At 46.7% G+C, this 27,727-nt stretch overlaps 1 protein-coding gene across 3 annotated transcripts in view; it reads right to left on the reverse strand.

Moving 5' to 3' along the window:
* The window catches only part of LOC147897789 (uncharacterized), a 160,285-nt gene that overhangs the window by 27,830 nt on the left and 104,728 nt on the right, over positions 1-27,727 (reverse strand). For all 3 annotated transcript variants that reach the window (XM_087380506.1, XM_087380508.1, XM_087380507.1), the window contains 2 exons: positions 11,368-11,535; positions 10,082-10,166 (listed from right to left, as the gene is read on the reverse strand). In XM_087380506.1, coding sequence (XP_087236632.1) covers positions 10,082-10,166; positions 11,368-11,535 — 253 coding nt within the window. The remainder of the gene's footprint in view (positions 1-10,081; positions 10,167-11,367; positions 11,536-27,727) is intronic.

The raw sequence follows: 27,727 nt of genomic DNA on the forward strand, positions 1-27,727 counted from the left end.
ATCAACCACCAAACAGTCAGATTTAGGCATGTGCTAAAAGACAGTTTGAATATCTTTCGATGCACTATGAGAAATTCAAGAAGCATCATTAATATGTGGTCCTGACTTCCAATATTGTGTTTATACCATGAAGAGAGAATGGAGATAGTTTTTTCATACATCTGCCTTGGAACCACTTTCTCAGGGATTGACCTTCCCATGGAGGGGCATACTTTGATAGACTTGGCAAGCAATCTCTCTCTCTCTCTCTCTCTCTCTCATATAAAGGACAACCCATTGAGACAGTGCACTCATTCAAATACTTGGGTATTGAAATCCCCGCCAATAATAGATGGAACAGCTGTGTGCAACGGAGACTTGATGCAGGATGGGCAAAATACTTCCAATTTGAAAATGAGTGCAACAATAGCAATACGAGAAGGTGGCAAGTACGAAATATGATCTTTGGGGCATATGTGATACAGACAGTACTCTACGGAGTAGAGGTATGGGGTGGGAGTATATCTCCATCAACGTGGAATGAGATAGAGAAAATGCAAAAGTCTTTCATTAGGAGGCACCTGGGCATCGAGGCTACTACACCATACTCTTTGTTACTCCTAGAGACAGGATGTATACCCATAGAGCTACATGCTCTGAAGAGAGTACTCAGATACATCACAAAGGTCAAGTGCATGGATAATGAAAGGCTACCAAAGAGAGCATGGAATGAAAGTCAGAAGCTTCAAAAGACAAACAAGGGCAAGATTTTGACATCCGGATGGGCACAGGACCTAAAAAAATGGTTCAAGAAGTGGGAAGTAGAAGAGTATTTAAACTACTCTTCAGAGGAGATTGATGAAGAGGCTTTTCATTATGACCTGCTGAATGCACTACACAGGAAATGGCAAACAGCAGAAAACAAAGATAAATTTGAGTACTATCGCACATATATCAACCCCGAATATTGGTCAATTTATACAGGAAGGGAGACAACAACGCAGAAGTACATATGTACACCTATAGCAGTGCATAAACGGAGGGCTTTAGCCTCACTTCGCACCCGATCACACCAGCTGCAAATAGAAACAGGGGGATGGAAAAAGATGCCAAGGGAGAGTAGAATATGCCAACTATGTGATCAAGGTATGGTTGAAACAGAAGAACACATGGTAATGATATGCCCTCACTATGCACACATTAGGGAAGAGTTCAATCACCTCCTTGAGGGACATAACAAACTGGCTGATTTGCTGCATAAAGGGTCACCTTCAGCTTTAGGAACATTTGTGTATAAGCTCTTCAAGCATAGGAATCCACCTGAATCCTAGAAGGTGGTTTCTCTTTCCACCCTCCCATCTTCGGGAGGAGCTTTCATGTACTTGTGATATTGTATTGCCCAGGTCCCATAGGCCGGTTTTGGTCTTCAGAGGACGATAATATATTCTTCTTCTTCTTCTTCTCCTCTCTCTCTCTCTCTCTCTCCCCCCCGCTGCAGCTCCCTCTGCTGCTCTGCCTCCTCCCCTCCTGCTTCGCCTCCTCCCCGCCTGCTGCAGCTCCCTCCCGCCCGCCGCAGCTCCCTCTGCTGCTCCGTCTCCTCCCCTTCTACTCCGCCTCTTCACCTCCTGCTCCGCCTCCCTCCCGCCTGCTGCAGCTCCCTCCCGCCTGCTGCAGCTCCCTCTGCTGCGCCGCCTCCTCCCCTTCTGCTCCGCCTCCTCCACTCCAGCCACCCCCTCGTGGCCGTGGCCCCTCAGCTACTCCCTCTACCCCTCCTAGCCCCCCTGCCTGCTCTGTGCTTATCTACAGCCCCCCCGCCACCCCTCAGCCACCCCCTCGCCACCCCTCTACTACTCCCGCTACGCCCTCAGCCACTCCCTCCCTGTCGTGACACCTCTCCTAGCCCCCCTGCCTGCTCTCAGCCTATCTACAGCCCCCTACACTCTCTACAGCCCCTGGCTGCCTCTCTTGGCCAACAGCCCCCCCCCACAGCACCTCGACATCTGTCCTTGACCTGCAGAAAATCAAGAAAATCAAGAACATCAAGAAGAATAGGAAAGAGATACAAGGGGCAGTCATCCATTGAGCTCTCCCGCTCCCCGCCTCTTTTCAGCCCCCTGGGGGTAAATAAGGATGGAATAAGATTATGACAGTGTAGGCCAATGGGCGAATTGTTCCCTATATAGAGTTATAAACATTAGCCCTGCCACCACTTTTAGGGCGAATTTATCAAATTTGAGGCTCTAAACCTTTATTTTTGGGCTAATTTATCAAATTTAAACCTCTAAATATTAGCCCAACCAACTTGGGAAAGCCTCTAAATTAGCCCTTGGGCTAAAATTCGCCCCTAATTTTTTCCCTGGCACTAAGATCCGCACCGAACACGGGTCAATCAAACAAAATGGGGAAAGGTGACAAGGACACAGATAAAGCCACCAAGAAAGATGACAACAAAGCCAAAAAACCAACACAGCTAAAACTCGAAGATGTGAACACACGCTACAACCGCAATGGACTCAACTTCTGCCTCAGCTTCAGTCTCAGCTTCGGTCTCAGCTACATCCTCATACTCAGCCTCAGCGCCAACCTCAGCTTCAGCCTCAGCGTTAGCTCTAGTTCCAGTTCCAGCTCCACTTCCACCCACAGCCTCTACAGTCACAGCTACTAGCTCTGATATACCCCTACCCATGACATCGATTGCCCCACCCTCTCCTAGGATAGAGGGGTTGTCACTGACTCCATCTCTCCCATCTTCTCCCGCAACAGTTCTCTCTCCGATTATGACACCTACTTTGGAGGGGTCATACACTGTTCCGCACTACTCGACCTTTCTCTCCCCTCTGCCTCTTAGTCAGCCCACGCTCCCTCACCCTGCTGGGATCGCCTCATCATCCCCATACCGTACCCATCTTACCCAGTCATCACCCAACCTCCAATCTCTTCCTCACACTTTCAGGCCACAGTCCTTTCAAATTCCGTTAGAGCACGGACGAGCTGACCCATCAGAGGCTTGGGAGTACTTGCTGATGGAGGTCCAGAGCATCCGAGAGCGCGAGAGGGAGGTGTCACGCTTCGCACAAGAGCAGACACGCTTCACCCAGGAGCAGGCACAACTCATACAGGAGCAGTCTCAGGCTATCCGAGTCCAGGCTGATCTTATTCAAGGGCTCAGACAGGAGATTTCACAGCTCCGACAGGAGGTCACTGCTATACGTACAGTCCCAGGGAGCACCCCAGTTGTGGAGGCATAGGTTGCGAGCACGCAATCTGCCATCAAGGAGACGTCCAGATGGGTCAACGTAGCGAAACGAGAACCTACAAGGGTAACCATTTCAGCTACCCTCCTGGAGCAACAGCAGAGAGCCAGCAAGGCTCTCAACATTAGACTACGTGGGGTTCCCCGCACTCAGGCCACCTCGATGGCAGATGCGCAGGCCTTCGTGACCACTACCCTAGGGGTGACTGAGCACAGGATTGAGAGAGCATGGCGGGTTGGGAGGGACCCCAACCGAGAGCAGCCCCTTATCATACAGTTCCATGATGCCCAAGCACGACTTTCGGCTTTACGTCGTAGGTCAGCCTTACGAGACCAGCCAACGATCTCCAAGGACGACGACCTCACTCCACTACAAATTGAGGAGAGGCGTTTTCTGTTGCAGCAGCGGGATCAGGCCTGCAAAGAGGGAAAGTGGGGAGTAATACGAGATGGACGACTCCTTACAGGTCCCCGTATAGCACCCACCTCTCCTCCCGCATAGGGAGACGGGGTCTATTAGACCTAGACATCCGAGACCCTATCCTGTACCATCTGGAACTGTAATGGTACCTTATGGTCAGAACCAGGAAACTTCTCGAAATCCTATACAGGTCACGACATAGTCTTTTACACAGAGACACATCAGAGTCCAGAGTGCCCACTACCAATAGTCAGCAGGTATACATGGGAGTTTGCCTACAAAGATGAGACGAGGGATACAAGAGGGGTTCGAGGATCAGGAGTCGTCGCAGTCCTTTACAGATCCACACTTTTGCAGGCCATCTCAGTGGAGCGGAGAGATCCACACTCCAGGTTTCTCTGGATCCGGATTCAACACATGGATAGCCGAGATTTGTTTATTACAGTTTGCTACTTCCCCCCCCGAGACCTCCCGCTTTGCCAGAGATATTCAAGGGGAGGATGAGACATCCCCATTTGCTGCTCTTTATCAGTCCATTCTGGACTTCTCTAGCCGCAGGGAAGTCCTCCTAGTTGGGGACTTTAACACGAGAACACGCGCTCGTCAGGCACCACTCCTCGACTTCAGGGATGATTCCACTCTACTGTCAGACATTGACCTTGAGGAGACAGGTATGCTACGAGTTTCGGTTGACAGACGAGGACCACTCACATCCTATGGGCAGGCCCTATTAGACCTCGACAGGATACATGATCTCATTATCTATAATGGTCTGGACAAATGGCCCACATCGGGGAGGCTTCAGTGTTGTGGACTACATCATGGGATCCCCTTCCCCTGCCTTCACATCTCGCATCACTGACTTTACCGTAGCACCTCTCCCTCCAAGGGCTTATCATACCTATCTTTTCTTTAGCATTTCTACCCCCCGGCCGCATAGCACTTTCTACCCCGTTGAGTTCTTACTCCACCTACCATGATATACGCTTTGATCGCGATCACTCACCTACTTACTCTGGCCGTATGTACATACTCCTCACATACATTGACTTTATACCCTTATTAGAGAACCGTGCTGCCCTAGTCACTTGCTCACTACACGAGGCTGCTCTTCACACCTTCCCCCACACCACCCGCTCCATCCGCCCACCACCTCCTGGGACCGTACCCTGTAATAGCTGGTACGATGATGAGTGTAAGGCTTTATGCCGTCAGCTCAAATTCGAAACAAAAAACAGCCTTCCAATGAACCAAAGACGCTACGCGAGTACTGTCGTCTGGTACGCAGGAAGAAACTTGACTTCGTGCGTTAAAACGAGCAGAAGCTATTGAATATTCTGTTCAGTGACAACTCTAAGGACTTTTGGCAGAGATTTCTAGAGGGACGGTCCCCCCCACCACTCACTGACGCTCAGCTGTGGTCTGATTATGCACGCACACTCTATGATATCCCAAATCAACCAGCCCCTAACCTATCACATAAGCCATGCCCCACATCCAGCACCCTCTTCACTAGGGGGGGGGGGGGGGGTGTAAAGGACGCTGTAATGAAACTTCATAATGGCCGAGCGAAGGATGATGAGGGACTATGCACTAAGTTCATTGCATATGGGATTAACATCCTAGCCCAATCTTAGCCAAGCTATTTAAATGAAGCCGTTTGCTTGGGGTTTCCACGCACCTGGACCATCAACACTATCTCACCCATCCACAAGGCAGGGGATCCTATAAACCCGGAGAACTACAGGACCATTATGATTGGACATGTCATGTCCAAGATTTATGAATCAGTACTTGATTCTGAGGTCAGCAGATTTGCGGAGTGTTGAGGACTCAGAAAGCGGGATCATGGGACCATGGACCACATTCTCACGCTCAAATGTATCATCGAGGAGGTGAGGGCACGGAAGCAGAGGATTTACTGTTGCTTTGTGGACTTTCGCAAGGCATTTGACACCATTCTGAGAGCCCGCCTCATACGACGCCTACAGAATCAAAGTTACAACTAGGAGATCATTTGGGCTGTCATAGCACTTTATGAGCGAGTTTCAGGCAGAGTCCGGACAGGATCTGGATGGACAAACAAGATCATAGCACTATCGGGATCAAACAAGGGTGCCCATTATCACCTACCTTGTTTGGCCTCTACATTGATGAGCTCGAGACAGTGATGCAGGCACAGGGTGGGGTAGGCTGCTCTCTCGCGAGCACGCTAATCCAGATATTACTTTACGCAGATGACGTGGCTCTCTTGTCTTCCTCAGCAGAGGGACTCCAAAGACACCTTGACGCACTACAGTCCTTTTGCGAGTCTCATGATTTGAAGATCAACTTGGGTAAAACCAAGGTTATGATCTTCAATACATCTCGAGCCGTCATGCGCGATGAGTATTTTGCATTTGATGGGTCCCCTGTTAAGGTAGTTTCACCATACACTTATCTGGGGGTCGTCTTTTCCGAACCCATCTTCACCGTGAGACCCGCGATGCAGGCGTGCCTGAGCAGAGGATATGCTTCATTGGCTAGACTAAAGAGATAGTGCTTCCGCTCTCACTTTCAGGATCCATGGACCAAAGGGTTGTTTTTTGACTCCTTGGTCCGCCCGGCAGAGATGTATGGCAGTCCATGCTGGGGGCCAGACTTGTCGGATACAGAGTGGGCCAGGGTGGAGCAGCTACAGGTTCTCATGTTATCACGGATGATCCGTGGTAAGCTATCCGTCCCTCACCAGATCATTCGGGCGAAGTTTGGGTCACCCCCATTACAGCTAGATGTTGCATTTCAGGTCATTACATATTTGTACCAAGTCAAGGAGTATGGGGATTACACATCCGGGCGTAGCAGGATACCATGGCTAGCACTGTCCTCTTCTATGGCACTTGTAGCAAGGGGAGATCAGAGGTGCCGGTATGCACACACAGAGAGATGGTTTGGAGGACTTGGGCTCCACATGGACAGACTACATCCTTTCCAGTACGGCATGGATGCTCCTTTCTCTCCCCTCCTATCACACAAGGTCAACCATGTTATCTGTGAGGATCTACTATAGCTACACACATTCCGGACTTGGTTGGGCCCGAGTGATCTTCCAGTGAAGCTGGGCGTCTACAGAGATCACTTCTTACGTATCACAACGAAGGGTTTCATTGATCCCCCAAGATACACGCAGATTCACCTACCCCACTCGCTGAGGATCTCCCTTGGGCAGTTTCGAGTCTCTTCACACAGACTTCATATCGAGAGCGGCAGAGCAGAGAGGTTACCCAAGGAGAGGCGCATATGCACCTGTGTGACATGCAGGAGGTTGAGACAGAGGAGCATTTCATCTTCAGGTGTCCTATTTACTATGAGATTCGAGGGCATTTCTACTGCCTCTTCAGAGATAGTTATGGGGTGTTGGCCCGTTTCCTCTCCTACCCAGACCAGCAATGTTTGGCTGGTTTCATTCATGAGGTGCTCAGAGGAGTTCTTTCTACGAGATCACATAGACCCCTACGAGGCGAGACCTCGACATGATCGTGACCCGGAGCCTGTGATCCAACAGCTCAGACAGAGAGTTAACTCACAGATCATACTTGGGGACATCCCCTCCTTGTTTAGGGTCGGAGACCAACCGACGGGGGTCACAGTAGCCTTGGTTAGACGCAGAGCTACGACTAGGAGACATACCAAGCCTGCACCCTTGACGGGGCGACAACGTTCTATCGCTGACCTCATGCCTCCACTTCCACAGCCCCATCCATCCTGATGTCCTGTTGCTAACGATGATGATGATGATGGGTATGATGATGCCGACGATGATGTTGAGATTGATATATATAGTCAGGATATGACTATGTTGTACTTAGGACTTGGTACTGCCATTTTGCTTTTTTTTGCATTCTGTATTGGTGTGGATGCTCGTTTAGTAGCTCCACTACACAGCTCATTGTATCACGTAATTCATAGTCTCATAGACCCATTGGTCTTCCGAAGACTTTAATAAACTTTCTTTCTTTCTTTATTTCTCCCTTGGGAGACTAGAGAATCTATTCTTGGAGGAGTAATTCCAAGATCTACAAAAGAAAAGTGTTCCATTTTGACTTACTGCTCACACTAGGACACTCTCCTTGTGCCTTCCTCTTCCCCTCCCCGTGCTTGCTATTATCCCCAAATCCTGCTTATTATTTTTCTTCATCCATTGCTAGTCTAACCTACTTGTAGATCATCCTGTTGGCATCCATGATGGAGATAACCTGCTGCGAGTCTCAAACAACTACCTTGTGAGACAAGAGTGCCAGTGTGTCCACACACTTCCAGAGTTCACACATGAAACTACTACCTTTGACTCACTGCTGGGCTGGGGGAGCATGGCATCGTCTAGGTGCCAAATTTTAATGATGCCTCAACCTCCACCACGAGCTATTCGCACGCTCCCGGCTCCTACCAACAACGGCATACACCACGTCATTTGATCCTGACACGTCATCTCCCCGAGAAGCGTGCCACGTGAACAACCTTATATGCCACCTTGCACCATTGCCACGTCTGCACAACTGAGCTCAATGCCACATCAACATCTAGTTAGCATTGCCATGTCATGCGTGTCATCCAATTGACACGTGGCCTCTGACTACCACATCACCCTACTAGCTCATTCAGGCCATATCACCTTGCCACATCATCAAGTGCCATGTCATCATTGCCACGTCTACTATCAACTCATCCTCTATCACATGGCACTAACCTTCTATCAAGCACACAGTCTCTCTGCAGGCACACTATGCACTGCATGTGAACCCAGTTGCCACCTCAGCACACTGCTCCACTGGCACACCCCTTGCTAAGCACAGGTCCTGCATGTGAACTCAGTGGCCACATCACTGCCACATCATCATTAGCACCCTTTTTTGCCCCTCCACCTTGATCAAGCGATATCTCTTGATCCAAGAAGAATTTCAGAGCACTCCAAAATGAAAAACGCTCAATTTTTCGTGCTCTACGTGCTCGTCACATCACGCGCACATTTTCGGCGCAAGTATCACACACTTTTGAGCCTCGGCAACAAATCTACTTCTTGCACACACATCAGCCTCTACTCGACGCATCTAACCCAATGCCTAAAACAAACAATTAAAAAGAATTATTTGTTGCTTTTTCATTACTCAACGGTTGGTCTACATCTAGATCAGAGTAGATTAGATCATCCTTACAGGAGATATCCACAAAAACCAATCAAAGCCATGGCCAAGTATTCCTAAATAGTTCCTACTTGGAGTCAATCCCTTCGCTCACATGCAATTTCACATCATTACATTTCTTGAAACCCGACGTTCCACAGTTCAGTGAGCAAACTTCACAGTGTTCAGAGGCATTGACCGATTGTTCAGTGGGCAGATAGCACCTATGCGTCATGATGTGCTCTCAGTTCCACACCAGCTCTTTCAAGCAAAGTATGCAGCATCACCTTTGCATTTTAAGAGGGCTTTGATGCCAATACCTCTCTGGGTTGACACCGTATTCCCCTCTGACATCCCTCAAGATGGGGAATGAGGGGCTGACTACACAACGTCACACAAAATGGGAATGAAGGGCTGAGTATACACAAGGCAGAGAATAATCCCATTCCAATACAACCCAGTTGTCCTGACCATGCACCTATCTAGAAAGGAGAGGAATCAAATCTCTCTCTTGAACCTATATACCTTCTAGAGTCAGGTCAGGCCCCCTAGTATGATTACTATGAAGCATAACTCCTACAAAGACCACTTTCTCCAAATCACAAGAATGGTTTCAGAATGAAAGACACGGATATCTCTAGATCCAGTTGGCCCTACCAGCCAATCTCTGGACTGTATTGTATTTTATTGATCACAGGCCAAATGTACCCTGCTATGGGAAAATGTACATCAAAGGAAAGACTTGGCAAAGATCATAGAGATTGTATTTTATTGTATTTTATTGATCACAGACCAAATGTACCCTGCTATGGGAAAATGTATTGTATTTTATTGATCGCAGGCCAAATGTACCCTGCTATGCGAAAACGTACATCAAAGGAAACACTTGGCAAAGATCATAAAGACAAGTTGTATGCAAGTTCAAAGGGAAGACAGAGACCTTGATGAGCGATGAGAATGGTTTTGACTACTTCAATGTCAATCTAAAAGACACTGATCCCAAAATCGTTTGTGTACCACTACAGTTTATGTGCAGACACAGTGCAGGAAGATTAGAGAGAGAACCTCTTGAATGTACAAACATTTCATCACAATATCACTGCAAATGATGGCTCCAGCTTTTCTGAAGACCATGCAGAAAGGTCCTACAAGCATCTTTCTTTAAGCCAGTTATGCCTATTGGCTTCATTCGTACACCTTACGTGTTAAATGTTTTATGATCAGCGTGCAGACATTCACAAGTTAAAGTTTACAGAAGATGTGTATTACCTCCTGTATCCAAAGTAGGTGGAAATGAAGAGTTTGCAGAAGCCTGAGCAGGTTGCATTGCCTTCCACACATCAAACCATACATTCTGCAGATGCAAGCATTGTTAGTAGAGGGGATGTAGCAAAATTGAACTGGAGCAAAGAGAATATTTCAATGTAACAGAATATGTCTTCTACCAAGTGTCCAACTATATTCAAGGCACTCATTTGAACACATATTTCTTCCCTCGTATAGATCTCAAGCATTTACTTCGCTGATAGTTTCCTAGTGCACCGTACACATGGATCCACTGACTTATATCACAGGGCCAATGAGAAACTGGACACACCTGTCAGCTAAAATATTTATGTTACTCTGTTGGAAGAGACAGGCTGGAAAAATATATTGTCTTATCAGGGCATTAGCATATCAACTCTACTATGCAAAAGTGTAACCTAATAGCTGTTAAATCCAAGCTTGTTCCCAGCCAAACATAGGTCCACATACATATGCCAACTAATGCCCACATTCTAATCCTTTGTTCGGATATTGCAAACATGTTTTTACTTGTATTCAACCATGCACTAAAGAGCAAAGCCATTAAAAAATACTTGTGGTTGCTCTATATTGACCATTTGTCACCACTTAGCTCTTTTCTTTTCTTTTACTTCAAGGAGAAACTCAAGAGAAAGGCAGCGTGCAAAAGTATGATAACCAAGGTGGAAAGAGAGAGCAATAACAGCTCTATTCCACCAGAAGAAATGTCTGGATGCAAATCCTATGTGCATGGATCCTTTGAATGCATCTCCTTGTTCTAAGCATCATTATTGCCTTAGCACTATCATATCTCACTAAGATTGTTGCTGCACTGCCTCTTCATCATAATACGGTTATGTAACAAGCCTGCAAAGCTTATCACTCTTCCTGTTTTTGCATATTAGAAACATTGTGTATGAAATATATCGCCTACGCATACAGCAAACAAAAAAGATGCAGAAAATTTCACAACTTAATGAGTTATAGGATCTCCATCATTGTATTTTGAGTGTTGTTTCCTTTGGTCTGCGAAATAGAAAGAAGTTCTAAAAGCTACATGAACAGATCAATACATATAAGATGTGAAAACAGTGTGCACTAAAAAGAATACATATTCATAACATTTGGCAGAAAGCTAGTTTTCTGTAGAAATGGTATACCACCCACCCAACAAATATACACATTGCAGTCTATACATACATCAGTTTCATTTAAAACTGTGGTTTATGAGAAAACAGAACCCAAGCCTAAATGTGGGGGCAGTCACTGACCTCATCCAAATTATCAATGTCATCATATGCAGTTCTAGACGCAAGTTCAGTGACAGGAACCTCTGGAGGTTGAAGGACATTGTGAAAAAAAATGTTTATTGAATCATAATAAAATTGGGGTCTTGGAGTATTGTGATCCCCTTCAAATTTTATGATGTTCTTGTCACCCTGCCAAAAAAAAAGGGAACTGACATAATTCAAAATATTGCACCATCTCATGTAAGGCCACCCAACCCTTATTTTCCATCCGAAGTTTTACTTCTTGAGCATGTGAAAGAATAAATACATGGAACAGGCTTAAAAGAAGAAATCAACAACAACAACAGCAAACAGTTTTAATATTTCAATAGAGCGTGTGAGATTACTTATATACAAGCAGCAATCCTGCCTTCCATTTTGGAAGATGAGTAGCGAGATGAACTGATTTTCACCTTTATAGCAGATTAACTAAAATACTCTTCATACATGGCCAAGTTATTTCGGACAGACTGATCTCATCTCATTTTGTAGCAGGGCATACCGAGCTCCAAGCAGGGGATGCCAAAAAACATGCAGGACACCATGAATAGAGATGCCAAGATGCCCATGGCTTTCCCCAGGGCCAAGTCATTTACCTTGACCCCGACAAAATCCTCATACTCATCCATTGCAGCCCTCCCTCCGCTCCCCCCCCCCCCCCCCGGCTATGTTTGCAAAGACGCCTTCCCTGTATGCCAAGAATTATCTACAGCATAAGAGAATGGTGAGCATGATAGAGCCACAAGAGCATATTTCTTATCTACCGCACGAAATCCGCGAGCCCAAGCTTAGATTTGCAGCTCTAGAGATATAAAAAAGTTCTTGGGAAGGACAAGGGAAGCAGGAGATCATTCACGAAGTATTGTAGATACACAATACAGCAGCATGGGCCCACACCACATATAATGACTACAATCCAGGACTTGCTTACAACTCAGCTCCACTCAGTGAAACAAGTAATTATAGCAACATTGGACACTAAAATCAACACATCAGATGTGTATGTAGAAGTACAAGAACAGTAAAAAAGGGTGGCAAATGCAAGAATCATACACATAGGGGGATACCGTAGGGATGGTTTGAAGGAAGTCCAAAGGAAAAGCTGGAAAATATCATGGAAAGAATCCCACAAATAGAGTGGGGAAGCTGCAGAGGTAATTGCTATCGTCCGAGAGGGGACACGAGCCAAAGTAAGCTTCCAGGACAAGATGAAAAGAAGCAAGATTCTCAAACAAACCAATAAGTTGAAAGGTACTAAGACATGGATATCGGAGGAGCTCACTTCAATGCAGCTCGAACTCAAGGCCACTGAATTGACTAAAGTGAGGGAAGATTGAAAGGAAGGAAACTGGGCTGTTTACAGGGATGGAAAAGCACTAATCAGAGATTTCAAATCATATCCCCACGGTCGTAGGGATAACTCTATGGCGACGGTCGTAGGGATAGGTTAACGCGCCGGTCAACGGGATACCAATATAGCAATGGGCGGCCAGATAGTGCCTAACACGCCAGTCGGCGGGATAGGCAGTGCCACGTGTTTGGCGGAATAGGACGCAGGTGGTATCCCCACGGACGCAGGGATGAGCTTAAGACAACGGTCGGAGGGATAATAGGATCGGCGGGATAATTCCTAACGCGCCGGTAGGCGGAATAATTATAGCGACGATCCTGGGGATAGCAAAATGGCAACGGTCGCGGAGATGGGCTTACCACGCCGGACAGCGGAATATATGGATCGGGGGGATACGAATATGCTTGCTTCTAAAGACTCTCAGTCTTAAAGTAATGTTCAGCCCACCTTTAAGATAGTATTTGAATGTAGTTATGCTACAATAATTCGGGGCTGAGCTGCTATACGCACTCCCTCAATTCTCTCTAGGTTTTCCCATATGATGAAAGTCATTTTGATGTTTTGCACTTTGTCCCATGGACCCGTGAGGCCTTCTACAGATGTTAATCCCGGAGCATGGTCTCATCATCAGACCTCAGTATCTCGAGGACGGGTGAGTCTCACATGCATTGAGGATTGCCATCGGTTAGTTGCAAGTCTCATTGTTAGAAACATGGTGACGAGAGAGAGAGAGAGAGAGAGAGAGAGAGTTAAGGTGTGAGGAAATAATGCTCAAATGAAGACATGATGAAGGCTTTCATTCATTCATCAAGTGTAACAACACAAGTGAAGTACAAGCCTTATATAGGCTACTCACTCACACACTAGCACCTAGTGCATATGGGATAAGTCCCATGATAACACATGGCACTCACACAAGACTCACTCACATAAACTACTACTAGATCACCTAGTACTTCACACTAACACATCACATTACCAGGGCATACCCATAGAGCAAAGGACTTGCACACTATGCCAGATCGAGGAGATCAAGACATAGGAGCACTTCCTATGTGTCTGCCTAGTCTATTATGAAATCCGAGGACGATATCACTGCCTCTTCCAAGAGGGGCATGGCCTTGGTCCACATACACCGATTATCCATTTTCCCGATCAGGTCTGCGTTGACCTCTATCCGATTGATATGCGACAATAGAGAGATATACTGATGCAACAAACCAGAGAGCAGCAGGGATTGAGGCCACAGGTCACAGAGATTGACAGAGCACAAACACTTTTTGCATATTTCTATGCAACTGAGTCTGTTGTTGACAAGGCCGAGGGAGAGGAGCTTGATGAGATGAGAGCATCATGGACTAGCAACGGGAGTCTCCACCACAATGTTGCCAGATGAGAGACATGCGCTCCACATGCCACACTGAGAGAGCCACACACGATCAAGGTCCGATCCATCTCAGCCCTCTTCAAAGGTGACCGCCAGAGACGAGGAGTCACCCTTGACATAGCCCTTCGTATACAGAGATCGAGGAGACCATGCCCTCCACCGCATCGAGAGACAGCTCGACATACACAAATACGAGAGCTTCTCACATCTCATTAGAGAGCCACTAGGTTACCTGGATATATGGAACTTGGGCATGTACTAGGAGCATTAGCTCTAAGCACCAGACACTCTCTTGATATTTTGCTACTCCTACTACTTTGTTCTCTAGCTTTCAGAGGGGCCTTAGTGAGCCCTTTTCTTCAGCCCTTAGTCGCTTGTATGAGTTACCTTTTGGCTTTGCATTTGTCTCATAGGCCCGCGAGGCCTCCTGCAGACGTTAATACATCTCTCTCTCTCTCTCTCTCTCTCTCTCTCTCTCTCCCGTCGTAGGCCCGTCCGTTGTAGCCCCTTCCGTCGTAGCCCCTTCCGGGCATCGTAGCCCCTTCTGTCCGTCGCAACCCCTTCCGTCCGCCGTAGCCCCTTCCGTCCGCTGTAGCCCCTTCCGGGCGTCGTAGCTGCCCATTCGTCGTTAGCCTCTCCGTTTTTGTTGGAGCCTCCCATTTTTTGTTGTAGCCTCCCGTCCGTCGTAGCCTCAGCCAACGCGTAGGCATGTTCAGCAACTCGCTGACCTGCCCGCCCTCGCCCTAGCTCTTGGGAGTATAGCCCCTCGCTATAGATCTCCCGTCAGCTTCGCCATCGATTCTGAAACCACGAGAAGACTCACCAGGAGAATCACGACATCAGCCCAGGAAGCGACCTGCAATTTCTACGAATCAAGATAGCTGCCAATAGCTACGCGACCAACCTCAATCAGCATCGACAATCAGCTAGCTCGACACTCAAATTTGATCGTCTACAGAATACAGACACATAGGAACCTTTTTTTCTACAGAATACAGAAACACAGGAACCTTTTTTTCTTTCTTCCCAAGAAACAGAGTGCATATTCTTCCTTGCTAGATTGGTAGAAGTGGACCGCCTTCTTTTCTAGGAAACATGGGGTCATTTCAGACCCCTTTCAAGTTGAACAAACACCCAGGCCTGACTACTCCTTTTAGGAAAGTGTATGGCACCAAGAACAGCAAGAAAATAGATATGCTTATGAATATGTTCATCGAGCTACAGGCTGAGAATTTCCAACTCCAAAAAACTATCAAGCAACTCCAAAAAAGAGTGGATGCCTTAGAGAACACAGTGGATAATGGATGCCAACAGATGCAAAAGTTTATGCAAGCCAAGCCTGTCGAAAGGGATGCAAAGTGCAGCACATGTTGAAGACCATCAAAACCAGCTCAAACACCGTCACGTCCATCAACCACAAACCAAGAAGATGCCCATGAACAGAGAGAAAGAGATAAGAGATCTCAAAACATTGTTATCCGTGTTGCATGCATGATACAGGAACACATGGAAGAAAAAGTCAGCCTTCATAAAGTGGACAAATACAAAAGAGACATGTGGCTGAAAATAGAACTTGGCAAATGCCTTGTCTTTCTTGCAGGTTGCTACATACCTCACCATGAGTCACCCTTTTACAGTAGACACGGAGTGGACCCTAGTGCTGCATTTGAAGCAATATGCCTTGATGTGGCTGAACTTAGAGAAAAGGGCCAAGTCATAGTAATGGGCGACCTTAACGCAAGAATTGGTCAACTACAGTTTCAGCCCATTATGCATGATGAAATGGATAAAGAAGCAGTCACAGAAGCGGACATTATGTGGCAGAGAGGATCCGAGGACGACACCATCAACACACGAGGCAGAGCACTCCGATGCATGATTAATGGGCTGCACATGCCAGTCTTGAATGGAATGCAACTATTCCTTAACACCCACAAGATGACGTGTCTCTCAGCCAACGGAGGACAGAGTGTGCTAGATTATGCCTTGGTACATGTGGATACTATACCCATTATCAAAAGCTTCAACGTAGGGATGAAATATCCGGAATCGGACCATCTCCCAATATGGATGGATCTTGACATACACCTTGAACATAGGGAGCAGAAATTTTCAGCACATGCAGGAGGTTTCAAAGTAGACCCAGACAAACACCAAGTTTATGTAGACACTTTGGATGCAAAGCTGAGAGCAATAACCAACGCCACATGGACAGCCTTGCAGGAAGCAATACTTGCCTCAGCCACGCAAACATTTGGAGCAGCAACTACAAGAAAAAAGAAATAGGTCAAAAACCTACCACACAAGAAATGGTATCACGAGGAATGCAAACAACTACGCCAAGAGCTGAAATACATACTGGATGCAGATAGGCATAAACAACTGGAGAAGACATACAATGCCCTCACAAGGAAAAAGAAAAGAAAATATATTTTGGAAAGAGAGAAATCTGATTTGGTCACTTTCATCAAAAATCCAAGAAAGGGCTGGAAACAAGTAAAAGGCAGACGGAAACAGGTCATAGGGGATATATCAGATGCAACCATTCTTAATTATGTTACCAAGTTGTACAATCATGCACTTGCTACTGAAATGGGGAAGGAGGATCTATCGGTCACATGCACTAGTCCTTTCACCTTCGAAGACATTGAAGTTGGACTAAAGAAGATGGCTAATGGCAAAGCATCAGATCACATGAAGATACAGGCGGAATTTGTGAAATGGACAGGAGACCGAGCAAGAACATGGCTCTCACACATCCTAACACATGCTCTACACCATGGTTTCCCTCAAGAATGGCAAGAAAATTGGGTCCAGCCTTTACACAAAGGTGGAGACAAAAATTCAGTCACTATAATGGTCATCTCTACATTGGCCAAGCTCTTCAGTACAGTGCTTGAAATGAAAATCAGCTCATGGGCAGAAGAGGCACAGAAAAGAGCCACCAAATAGGCAGGCTTTCGCAAGGAGCACAGGACAACCAACCACCTTATTACCTTAAGGGTCCTCATGGATGAATGCCGACTGAGAGGACGCACTCTATTTTGTTGTTTTGTGGATTTTAAGAAAGCATTTGACACAGTTCCAAGAGGAGGATTATGGAAGAGAATGCAAGAAATAGGAGTCCCTTTGGCCTTAAGGGTAGGCATCTCTTGCATCTATGAAAAGGTATTATGCCGACTCAAACAAACACAAGGTATGTCTGATGTATTTGAGAGCAATATGGGAGTGAAGCAAGGCTGCCCTCTATCACCTACCTTGTTCGGAATATGCATTGACCAACTGGAGGAACTCATCAATGAATTTGCAGTAGAGAAAGGGTTGCAAGGACCACAATTGGGGCTTTGGACAGTGCTCTTGTTGTTATACGCAGATCATGTCGTTCTTTTTGCATACGATCCGGAATCTATGCACAAACTTTTACAAGTGCTTAAGACTTTTTGTAGGGAAAGCGGGCTGCAAGTAAATGTAGGAAAAACAAAGATGATGGCAGTCTGTACCAATCAGCCAGAACATCCCCCTGATTTCACCTTTGATGGACAGATCATTGAGTATGTCAGCACCTTCAAATACTTAGGGGTTGATATCCCGGCAGATCACAGATGGTGGCAATGTATACATAGAAGGATGGACACCGGTTGGGGGAAGTACTACCAGCTTGAGAATGATTGCAGGAACACCGACACTAGGAACTGGAAAATTCGAAATATATTGTTTGATGCATATGTAGTGCAGACAGTATTATATGGAGTGGAAGTACGGGGAGGCAGCATTTTTGCCTCTACATGGAATGATATTGAGAAAATGCAAAAAGCTTTCCTAAGGAGACACCTTGGTGTCAAACCCACTACTCCATACTCAATACTTCTGTTGGAAACGGGAAGGAGACCGATTGAATTTCATGCATTGATCAAAGTTATGCAATACCTAATAGAGGTGCAGCAAATGCAACCTGATAGGCTGCCTCATAAAGCATGGAATGCCAGCACAAAGCTTCAAAAGAACTACAAAAGTAAGGTCATCTGCACAGGATGGGCAACCGACATAAGAAAACGGAGATGGAAAGTGGAAGCATATTTGATCATGCCACCTGAAAAGGTCAACATGCAAGAGTTTCAACTATCTTTACTGAGCACTTTGCAGAATCACTGGTTGACAAGTGAAAAGAGGGTAAAGCTAGAATATTACCAAGACAACATAAATCCCACATGTTGGTCTACATACATGTCCATAGAGACTCATGCTCAGTCTTATATTAGCACACCTATCCCCCTTCTATATCGCAGAAACATCGCCAAGTTCCGTACCAGATCTCATACATTTACCATTGAGCAGGGAGCTTGGATACACCAGCCTAGACATGCTAGAGTCTGTACCCTTTGTGACATGCAGACAGTTGAGACGGAGGCACATGTAGCTCTACAGTGCCCCCCATATGCACATATCAGGGAGGACTACCAGCAGATACTGGGGCCCGGCGGACTCCGCTCAATTGACATCAGTTCTCTCCACTGCCTCTCCGGTAGCATTGGGATCTTTTGTCACTCGTCTTTTTACCTGTCATCAGGAACTCATAGACTCTTGACCCCTCTCCTTGAGGAGACTCTTTTTACATTGTATCGAGACGCGTCCCATGGGTCATTTTTGGCCCCCACAGGACGCTGATAAATTCTACTTCTACTTCTCTCTCTCTCTCTCTCTCTCTCTCTCTCTCTCTCTCTCTCTCTCTCTCTCTACGTGAGCAGCAAGCTGTGAGCTGCCCGCCATGTCTGCCTTGCACCTCCTGCTGAGCACCTGACCTGCACGAGGAGCCTTCTCTCTCTCGCTTCTGAGCTGCGTGAGGACGCCTTCTCTCTCTCGCTTCGTGGAAGTGAGCTGCATGAGGACGTGACTGCGTGGACGATTGCATGATTCGTGACCCGCGTGGACATTGCATGCATGACCTGCCAGCTTCTCGACCTCGCACCTCGACCTGTTGCTATTTGCCGCCTGCACCTCGCACCTCTACCAGCACCTCGACCCCACACCTGCTGCTCACCCCCGACATACACCTGCTGCTCTTTGCTCCGACCTGCATCGACCCTCTTCTTCGCGCGCTATATTTTGGATTGCGCAGGAAATCATCGCTGGGAACCCTGAGGAGAAAGTCGCTCCGAGCTACTGTCGATGACTCTGCCTCTCCCAAGGGACAAGTTTTTCAAGGCATTTACGGTCCTTGGTCCTTTGATTCCAATGACATGCGCGAGGTTCTTTTATATAGAGTAGGACTTGTGACGACAGCTGTGGCGTTCGTGGTAGCTTGGAACCTTGCAGCACCTGTGGATGAAGGCCTGGTGAATTACGTATTGCAGAGCAGTTGGGCTATTTGGCTCGTTGGACCCTTGTTTGTTGCTGCTCTAACTGGGCTTGTTTTCAAAGAAGATCACGCAGGTCATCTGAGGCCGACTGTCATTTGTGTGTTCCATCATCTGTCAAGGGGCCGACTTCATCTGTTTTTCTCAGATCCCGCAAGCCACCTGTGTGGTAGGTGTGCAGTCATCTGTCATCTCCCACAACAAGGGGCGACTGTCATCTATTTGAAGATTGTAGTCACCTCTGGACTATTCCTTTGGCTCCCATTGCAAACAGTGTTAGTAAACAGTAATTCTTTTCTGCTAAGACAGATGGGAACTCCTTTCAAGACTCCCTTCAGACTGAACAAGAAGAATGACTTGGTCACACCACTCCCGAAAGCATATGTCACAAAAAACAGTAAGAGAATTGATATGCTCATGGACATGTTCCAAAAGCTTCAAGCTGAGAATTTTCAACTTAAAAAAACAGTTACTCAACTCCAGCAAAGTGCATGTGCTAGAAAGTGCTATGGAAGCAGGATACAAGAGGGTGCCCAGCAACTAGAACAGTTGCAAAATCTGATGCAAAACAATGGAAAGACTAAGGAGAAAGCCAAAGTGGAAGAGCCCAAGCAATGGGTAGAGATTGCCTCCAAGTTCCCCCCTACGGAACCTGCAAGTGAGCCTAAAGCCCAACCTCAAACACGCAGTAACACCCCATCAAAGGAGGACATGCAGGAGCAAAAGGAAAGAGAAAAGCGCGCCCAAAATCTAGTGATTCGTGGACTCCCAGAAGTGGAAAAGGAAAGCCCCCTCACCTTGGCAAAGGAGGTGGCGGGTTTCTTTGCTCAACACTTCGCGATCCCAGATGTGGTAGTCCATGGAGCCCATCAGGTTGGGAGGATGCAAGAGGGTATGCCCAACAAGAGAGCCATTGTATGCACTGTGATGGATGCCAGGAAGAGGGCTATCATTCTTGACAGTAGCGGGATTTATCTCAAAGGTTCCCCCTATTATGTCAACGAAGATCACACCCCGAAACAGAAAGAAGCCAGAAGGAAGCAATATGCAGAAAGACAAATGAGACAGGGCAAGATGTTCCCTACTCAAGAAAGCAACCACGATGTCAAAGAGGGGTACGAGACCCATGGGACATACACGTCGTTACAAGTGAGGTTTTGGAATTGTAGAGGTTTCCCTTGGAATAAGGGAGTCAGTATTAATGCATTCATACAGGGAGCAGATATAGTTTTCCTGGGGAAACTTGGGAAAGCGAGCTTTGCAAAATCCCAGAAATACCAGGATATGTAGTACATACAGTCTACCAAAAATTGGAAAGAGAGGCCAAGGAGGAGTGGCATGCATGATCCAGGAACACTTAGCAGACAAAATCAGCATGTACAGAGCTGATAAGCACAAGAGGTTTATATGGCTGAAACTAGAATTTGGTGACTACCCTCTCTTCTTGGCAGGATGTTATATCCCTCACCATGAGTCCCCTTTCTATGCTCGGAAAGGAATAGATTCAAGTGATGCATTTGAATCACTATGCCTAGACATTGCAGAACTGAAAGACATTGGTAAGGTAATAGTCATGGGAGACCTCAATGCCAGAATTGGACAGTCGCAATTCCAACCTATTATGCACGATGAATTGGACAAAAAAGCTGCAATTGAAATAGATGCCTTGTGGCACAGGACATCAGAAGATGATACTGTAAATGCGCAAGGAAGAGCACTCAGGTGTATGATGAATGGGCTGCATATGCCAATTTTGAATGGGATGCAACGCTTTCCAAGGACCAACAAGATGACATGCTCCTCTGCCAATGGGGGACATAGTGTCTTAGATTATGTCGTCGCCCATATCAATGCTCTACATGATATAGAAACTTTCAGGATAGGAGAGAAGTACCCTAAGTCAGACCATCTCCCACTATGGTTGACTCTTGGTATTCCAACTGAAAGAGAAGTGCAGAAATTTGCAGCCACTTCAAGAGGCTTCCGTATAGATCAAGACAAGTAGAAAGACTATGCCATCACACTAGATGCAAAACTGAATGCAATGGCAATAACACCCACATGGGAAGCCCTCAGAAAAGCTTTCCTTGACACTGCAACGCAGGTTTTTGGAGAAATTTCCCAGGACAGAAAGAAGAGACATAAAGGGCTGCCCCCCAAAAAATGGTATGATGATGAATGCAAGCAACTTTGAAGAGTTCAGCCATGTGCATGTGGTCAGAGGCCTTGCCATTTGCCATCTTTTTCAACCCTGCTTCAACATCCTCAAAAGTGAAAGGGCTGGCTGAAGCATACGACATTGTTTCATTTCCCATTTCTGCAGCATTGGCATGATTACAGAGCTTGGTGACATACTCCAGCATTTCCTCATCAGAGATATTGCTCATGACCATTTTCTTCTGGCCCTTAACTTGTTTCCACCCCTTTCTCGGATTCTTGATGAATGTAAGAAAATCAGATTTTTCCCTTTCTAAAATGTAATTTCTTTTATTCTTCCTCGTGAGGGCATTGTATTGCTTTTCCTTCTGTCTGTGGAGGTTAATATTATAAATATGTTTCAGCTCACATATTGACAAACGCTTTGCATCATGGCTTCCCTCCAGATTGGCAAGAGAATTGGGTTCAGCCTCTATTCAAAGGAGGAGACAAAAATTCAGTCACCAATTACAGGACTATAATGGTCAATTCCACACTAGCTAAACTTTTTAGCACAGTGCTTGAGGCAAAAATCAGCAATTGGGCTGAAGAGGCCAAGAAGAGGGCCATTGGCCAAGCAGGCTTCCGTAAAGAACATAGAACTGCACATCACCTGGTCACATTAAGAGTACTCATGGACGAGAACAGGCTCAAAGGAGAAACTCTTCTGTGTTGCTTTGTAGGATTTCAAGAAGGCATTTGATACAGTCCCGAGAGGTGGCCTATGGAAAAGAATGCAAGACCTCGGAGTCCCTTTGGCACTAAGGGTAGGCACCTCTCGCATATACCAGAAGGTATCATGCAGACTCAAGCAAGAACATGGACTGTCAACCGCCTTCCAAAGTAATATGGGGGTGAAACAAGGTTGCCCTCTTTCACCCACACTGTTTGGAATATGCATTGACAAGCTAGAAGAACTGATTAATGAATTTGCAGCAGAAGAAGGGATACAAGAGCCCAAGCTTGGGCTATGTGCAATACTATTGCTCCTATATGCAGATGACGTGGCTCTTTTCGCTAATGATTCTGACTCCATACATCAACTTTTACAGGTACTACAGGTCTTTTGCACGAAAAGTGGGCTGCAAGTTAACACTGCCAAAACCAAAATGATGGCAGTATGCACCACCCGACCTAAACATCCCCCGGTTATCAGCTTTGAGGGGCAGCCCATTGAATATGTCGATACCTTTAAATATTTGGGAATTGACATACCAGCCGAGCACAGATGGTGGCAATGTGCACAAAGAAGGTTGGATACAGGTTGGGGGAAGTACTATCAATTTGAAAACGACTGTAGGCACACTGACACCTGGAACTACAAGAATCGGAATATGTTGTTTGATGCATATGTGGTTCAAACAGTGTTATATGGAGTAGAAGTATGGGGGGGCAGCATCTCTCTCTCCACATGGAATGAGATTGAAAAAATGCAGAAAGCTTTCCTACGAAGACATCTAGGAGTCAAGGCAACTACCCCTTATTCATTCCTCTTATTGGAAACGGGCAGGCGGCCAATTGAATTCCATGCACTGATCAAAGTGATGCAGTACCTAGTGGAAGTACAACAAATGCCAAAAGAAAGATTGCCACCTAGAGCATGGACTGCTAGTATGAAACTTTAGAAGAATCATAAAAGCAAGATCATCTGCACAGGATGGGGGACAGATATAAGGAAATGCCCCTGAAAAGGTCAAGATGCAAGAATTCCAGTTGTCCCTACTATGCACTCTACAAACCCAATGGTTGACAGCAGAAAAGAGGACCAAGCTAGAATACTATCAAGATCAAATAAATCCTTTATGCTGGTCATCTTTCATGACACTAGATGCCCCTGCTCAGCCATACATCAGTACTCCCATACCTCTTCTCTATCGCAATAATATTGCCAGATTCCGCACACGGTCACATACCTTGGCAATAGAGACAGGAGCTTGGCTAAATCTACCGCGACATGTCAGAATTTGCAGATTCTGTGATTCGCAGAGAGTAGAGATAGAGGCACATATAGCCCTACACTGTCCCCGATATGCACACATCAAAGACAACTATCAGCAGATACTAGCAGACACCACTCAGATCTCGTCAATTCTCTCCACTACCTCTTCGGCAGCGTTGGGATCTTTTGTCACTCGTCTTTCGTCATTTGGCAGTCGCCCTCCCGTCTGTCATCGTCCGTTGACTGCCCTATCTTGTCCTCCCATCCGTCGCCATCCCTGCCTCTGCTGTGGCCCCTGCCCTGCCAGGTTGTGCCACCCCCAGCTACGCCTTCGCCATCTAACACAAGCCCTGGAGGCTAGTTCTATCTACTCCGCCTCCAATGGACCTGCATTAGGGTCCCCGTAACCTGCAACAGGGCCAAGAGCCCCTTTGTGAGCTCTATGGGCACCCCCAATAGCACCAGGGCGGCCAGACAACAATGTGACCTGCAAAAGAAGCCCCCGCAATAAGTACTTAGGAATCTCAGGCGCCCCCACGATCTGTGACAGGGCTCAAGGCCCTCGGATGACTAGCAAACTGCGCCAGGAGGCTCCTGGCCCCCCCAGTGGGCTGGTATCTCTGTCCAAAAACCCCCAACTGCCCTTGGACTGCTCAAGGGTTGCCATGAATAGCCCCTAAGGTGTGGACAGACCCACAGGACCACATAGAAGGACCTGCAAAACTAAAGAACAGAATCATCATGACAACAAGGAGCCATGTAAAAGCTCTTGAAAGTGCAATGACAATCTAGGGTACCTTTCTGGAAAAATATGTTGCGGACAGGTGTCCCAATCATCAGATGATTGACACGTGTCAGACTCAAGGCACCTCAAATTTCAAACTGCTCAGATTTCAATGATTCTTACACCAGTGTGTTCAGGCTGATCTACCAATCAAAGCATACCCACAAGAGAGCAACCTACCCCCCTGTGTTTGCATCACTGTCTCAAGCTCGTCAATGTAGAGGCCAAACAAGGTAGGTGATAATGGACACCCTTGTTTGATTCCAATAGTGCTCATGATCTCATCTGTCCACCCACATCCTGCGCGGACTTTGTCTCAAACTCTCGTAAAGTGCCATGACAGCCCAAATGATCTCTTGGTCATAACCCAAAACCTGTAGGCGCCGTAACCATGTCAAATGCCTTGCAGAAATCCACAAAGCAACAATAAACCCTCTGCTTCCGTGCCCTCGCCTCCTCGATGATACATCTGAGCGTGAGAATGTGGTCCATGGTTCCATGATCAAGCCGGAATTTGGCCCATCCTGCTTCTCTACGTCCTCGACACTCTGCAAATCTGCTGACCTCAGAATCAAGTATTGATGCATAAATCTTGGACACTAATGCAAGTACCTATTGTTGGCACTTCCAAGCATCAGCCCAAAGGCTGTACATGCCAAGAAGGACAGCAACTAGCACCTAGCTGGCCAGCCATCAAGGGAGCTGCTTGATCCCTTGCCCACTACTTGTAAGAGTGACCTAACCCTATCATTTACTTTCTTTTCTGCTAGTTTTGCTAAAACAGTGTCTAATTTCTTTCCTAAGCTAGTCTGTATTAGCAGCCCTAGTAGAGGCTATGTTTTAGATGGTATCATTGCAGTTTTATTGGGATTTCATGGTCAAATTTTTATCATATTGCTCTGAAATTTGGAGCATGTATTCTTGAGCCACAATAATCTTGTACTTCCTAACCTTATGGCTAGCCCCATGCTAACCTTCTTTAAATTCTTACCCCTACATGCGAACCTCATGGCTGGCTCACCACCCACTCACCACCCAAGAATGCTTCCGAGGTCTTGACTCACCTCAGTAAAATTTGTATGGCTTTGATTGAGAAAGTAGATAGCCTCGAGACCACTAATGTGGCACTGATGGCAAAAAAAGCACACATTGACAAAACATTGAATGAAATCAAGAAACAAGGAAGACATATGCAAGAGGAATGGACGAAGGTGAAAAGCAAGAAAGATGAATGGGAGAAGGAGAAAGAAACATGGGAAGCTGAAAAGACCAGCCTCAATGATAAAATCCAAGCCATGGGGACAGAATTACAGCAGCTAAGGGACACGCAAGGGACACAGGAAGGGGCGTGCAAGGCAATGGAAGAGCCGAAATCTGAGAAGGAGAAGCTCAAGAAGGAGATGGCAGCCTTACATACTACCATACAAGGGAAGCATACTGAGTTCACACAGCAAATCGCTGAAGGGAATGCAGATTTGCTAGAATGGAAGAATGTGGTTAAGAAGGGTGCAGCAGCCCCCAAGAAAGAGATCATCTCTGAAGCTCCGGAGGAAGAGAAAAGAAGGAACAGCAAGTCAGAGGCTTAACAGTTGGAGACACCCCCATGTCAGGTGCCAAGATTTTGTTTACCAAAATGGGAGTCAACCTCACATGTGAGACAGCATGGAGGGTTGGTAAAGTCAAGGCCCCAACAAGACCCCTTGTAATGAAACTCCGAACAGCTGTGGACAAGTCTACCCTCATGAGCATGAGGGCAACCTTGAAGGGGACCAGAATATACTTGGATGATGACCTCACACTGCTGCAGCAAGAACATCTGGAGAGAGGGAATGATTCGGGTTATGGCAGCAAGAGACGCAGGTAAATGCGCTGCCTACAGGGATGGAAAAGTGATCATCAAAGAGAGCATACAGGGGAGAAAGGGAAGGAAGAGAAGAAGGAGAAATAGACAGCACATGACGGTGTCAGACCCAGGAGAAGAGAGCACAAGGAGGACTGAAAATGGGAGTTTGGAACTGCAATGGCACCCTCTAAACTGACCCAGGAGGTTTCCTTGTAGACATACACTGACAGGGACATAGTTTTCTATACCGAGACACACGAGAGTCCACAGAGAGGGCTGCCCACCAGGACAGGATACACATGGGAGTGTTCCCATAGGAGGGAACTGAGGAGGGATAGTGGAGTACGAGGCTTTGGGGTTGTGGCTGTCCTCTTCAAATCAGCTCTCAAACCACTCCTTTTAGTGGTTAGGAAAGAGGAACATGCACAGCACATGTGGATTAGAGTTCAGCTACCAGAGGCACAACTGATCTTCATTGCGGTGTGCTACTTTCCTTCGGATACATCATCCTATGCATGTGAGGTTGCCACAGAGAGGAACAGCCCATCTAAGAGTATACATGATGATATCACAAAGTTCTCTAGATAGGTCACACCCTCCTCCTTGGTGACTTCAATGCGTACACAGAGGACAACCCGATGGGACTACTTGACTTTGCATCCGATTCCCTCATAGTACCAGGTTTAGATGCAGCTGAGCTCGGGATAGTGAGACACTCAGCAAATGCTCCCACACGTGACAGGGTGTGGGTGGCACCTACTTGTGTGGGAGCAGTACATGATCTGATCATATACAATGGTCTTCAGAGATGGCCATCATGCAGTGGACTCACTTGTTTCCCACACGGGGGGGACAAGCACAGTGGACTACCTGATGGGCTCCCTTGCCTTCACATCTCAGATTCACAACTTTGTAGTACCCCCTCCCCCACTTGGTGCTGATTACTCAAACCTGACATTCTGTATTTCCACTACCAGGCCAGCCATAGAGAGAGTCCTTCATGTGCCCACTCGGACCCATGTTCACTTTGACCGGACTCTCAATCCAGTTTACGTGGTCACTTAGCTCGAGAGCTTCCGACCCTACATGGAGTGGAGGTAGATCTTGCTCAAGTTTCAACCACGCCTTCAGTGGTACACGAGGCTGCCATCATATCTTTCCCTACGACTCGATCCACACATGCCCTGGTTGAGAAGATGCCTCAAAACCCTTGGTACGATGATGAATGTAAAGAGATGAGAGCTCACCTCACACGCGAGCAAGCCCTGGGACACCTGATCTCTTCTGAGGCACATCGCATCTCACGTTGGATGACACGACGTAAGAAGCGGACTTTTCTCACTTGCAGGATTGATGAGGTGGTCGGATCCTTTCGAGGGGGAGACCCAACTATCGTCTGAGGACTCCTATCAGAGGGGAAACAGCTCATTCCCATCACGGACCCAGAGATTTGGCACAGATATGCATGCTCCTTATACGACATCCTGT

This window comes from Dipteris shenzhenensis, chromosome 10 (genome assembly GCF_047967505.1).
Source record: "Dipteris shenzhenensis isolate YYH24624 ecotype China chromosome 10, Dip_SZ_1.0, whole genome shotgun sequence".
NCBI classification, from domain to species: Eukaryota; Viridiplantae; Streptophyta; class Polypodiopsida; order Gleicheniales; family Dipteridaceae; genus Dipteris; species Dipteris shenzhenensis.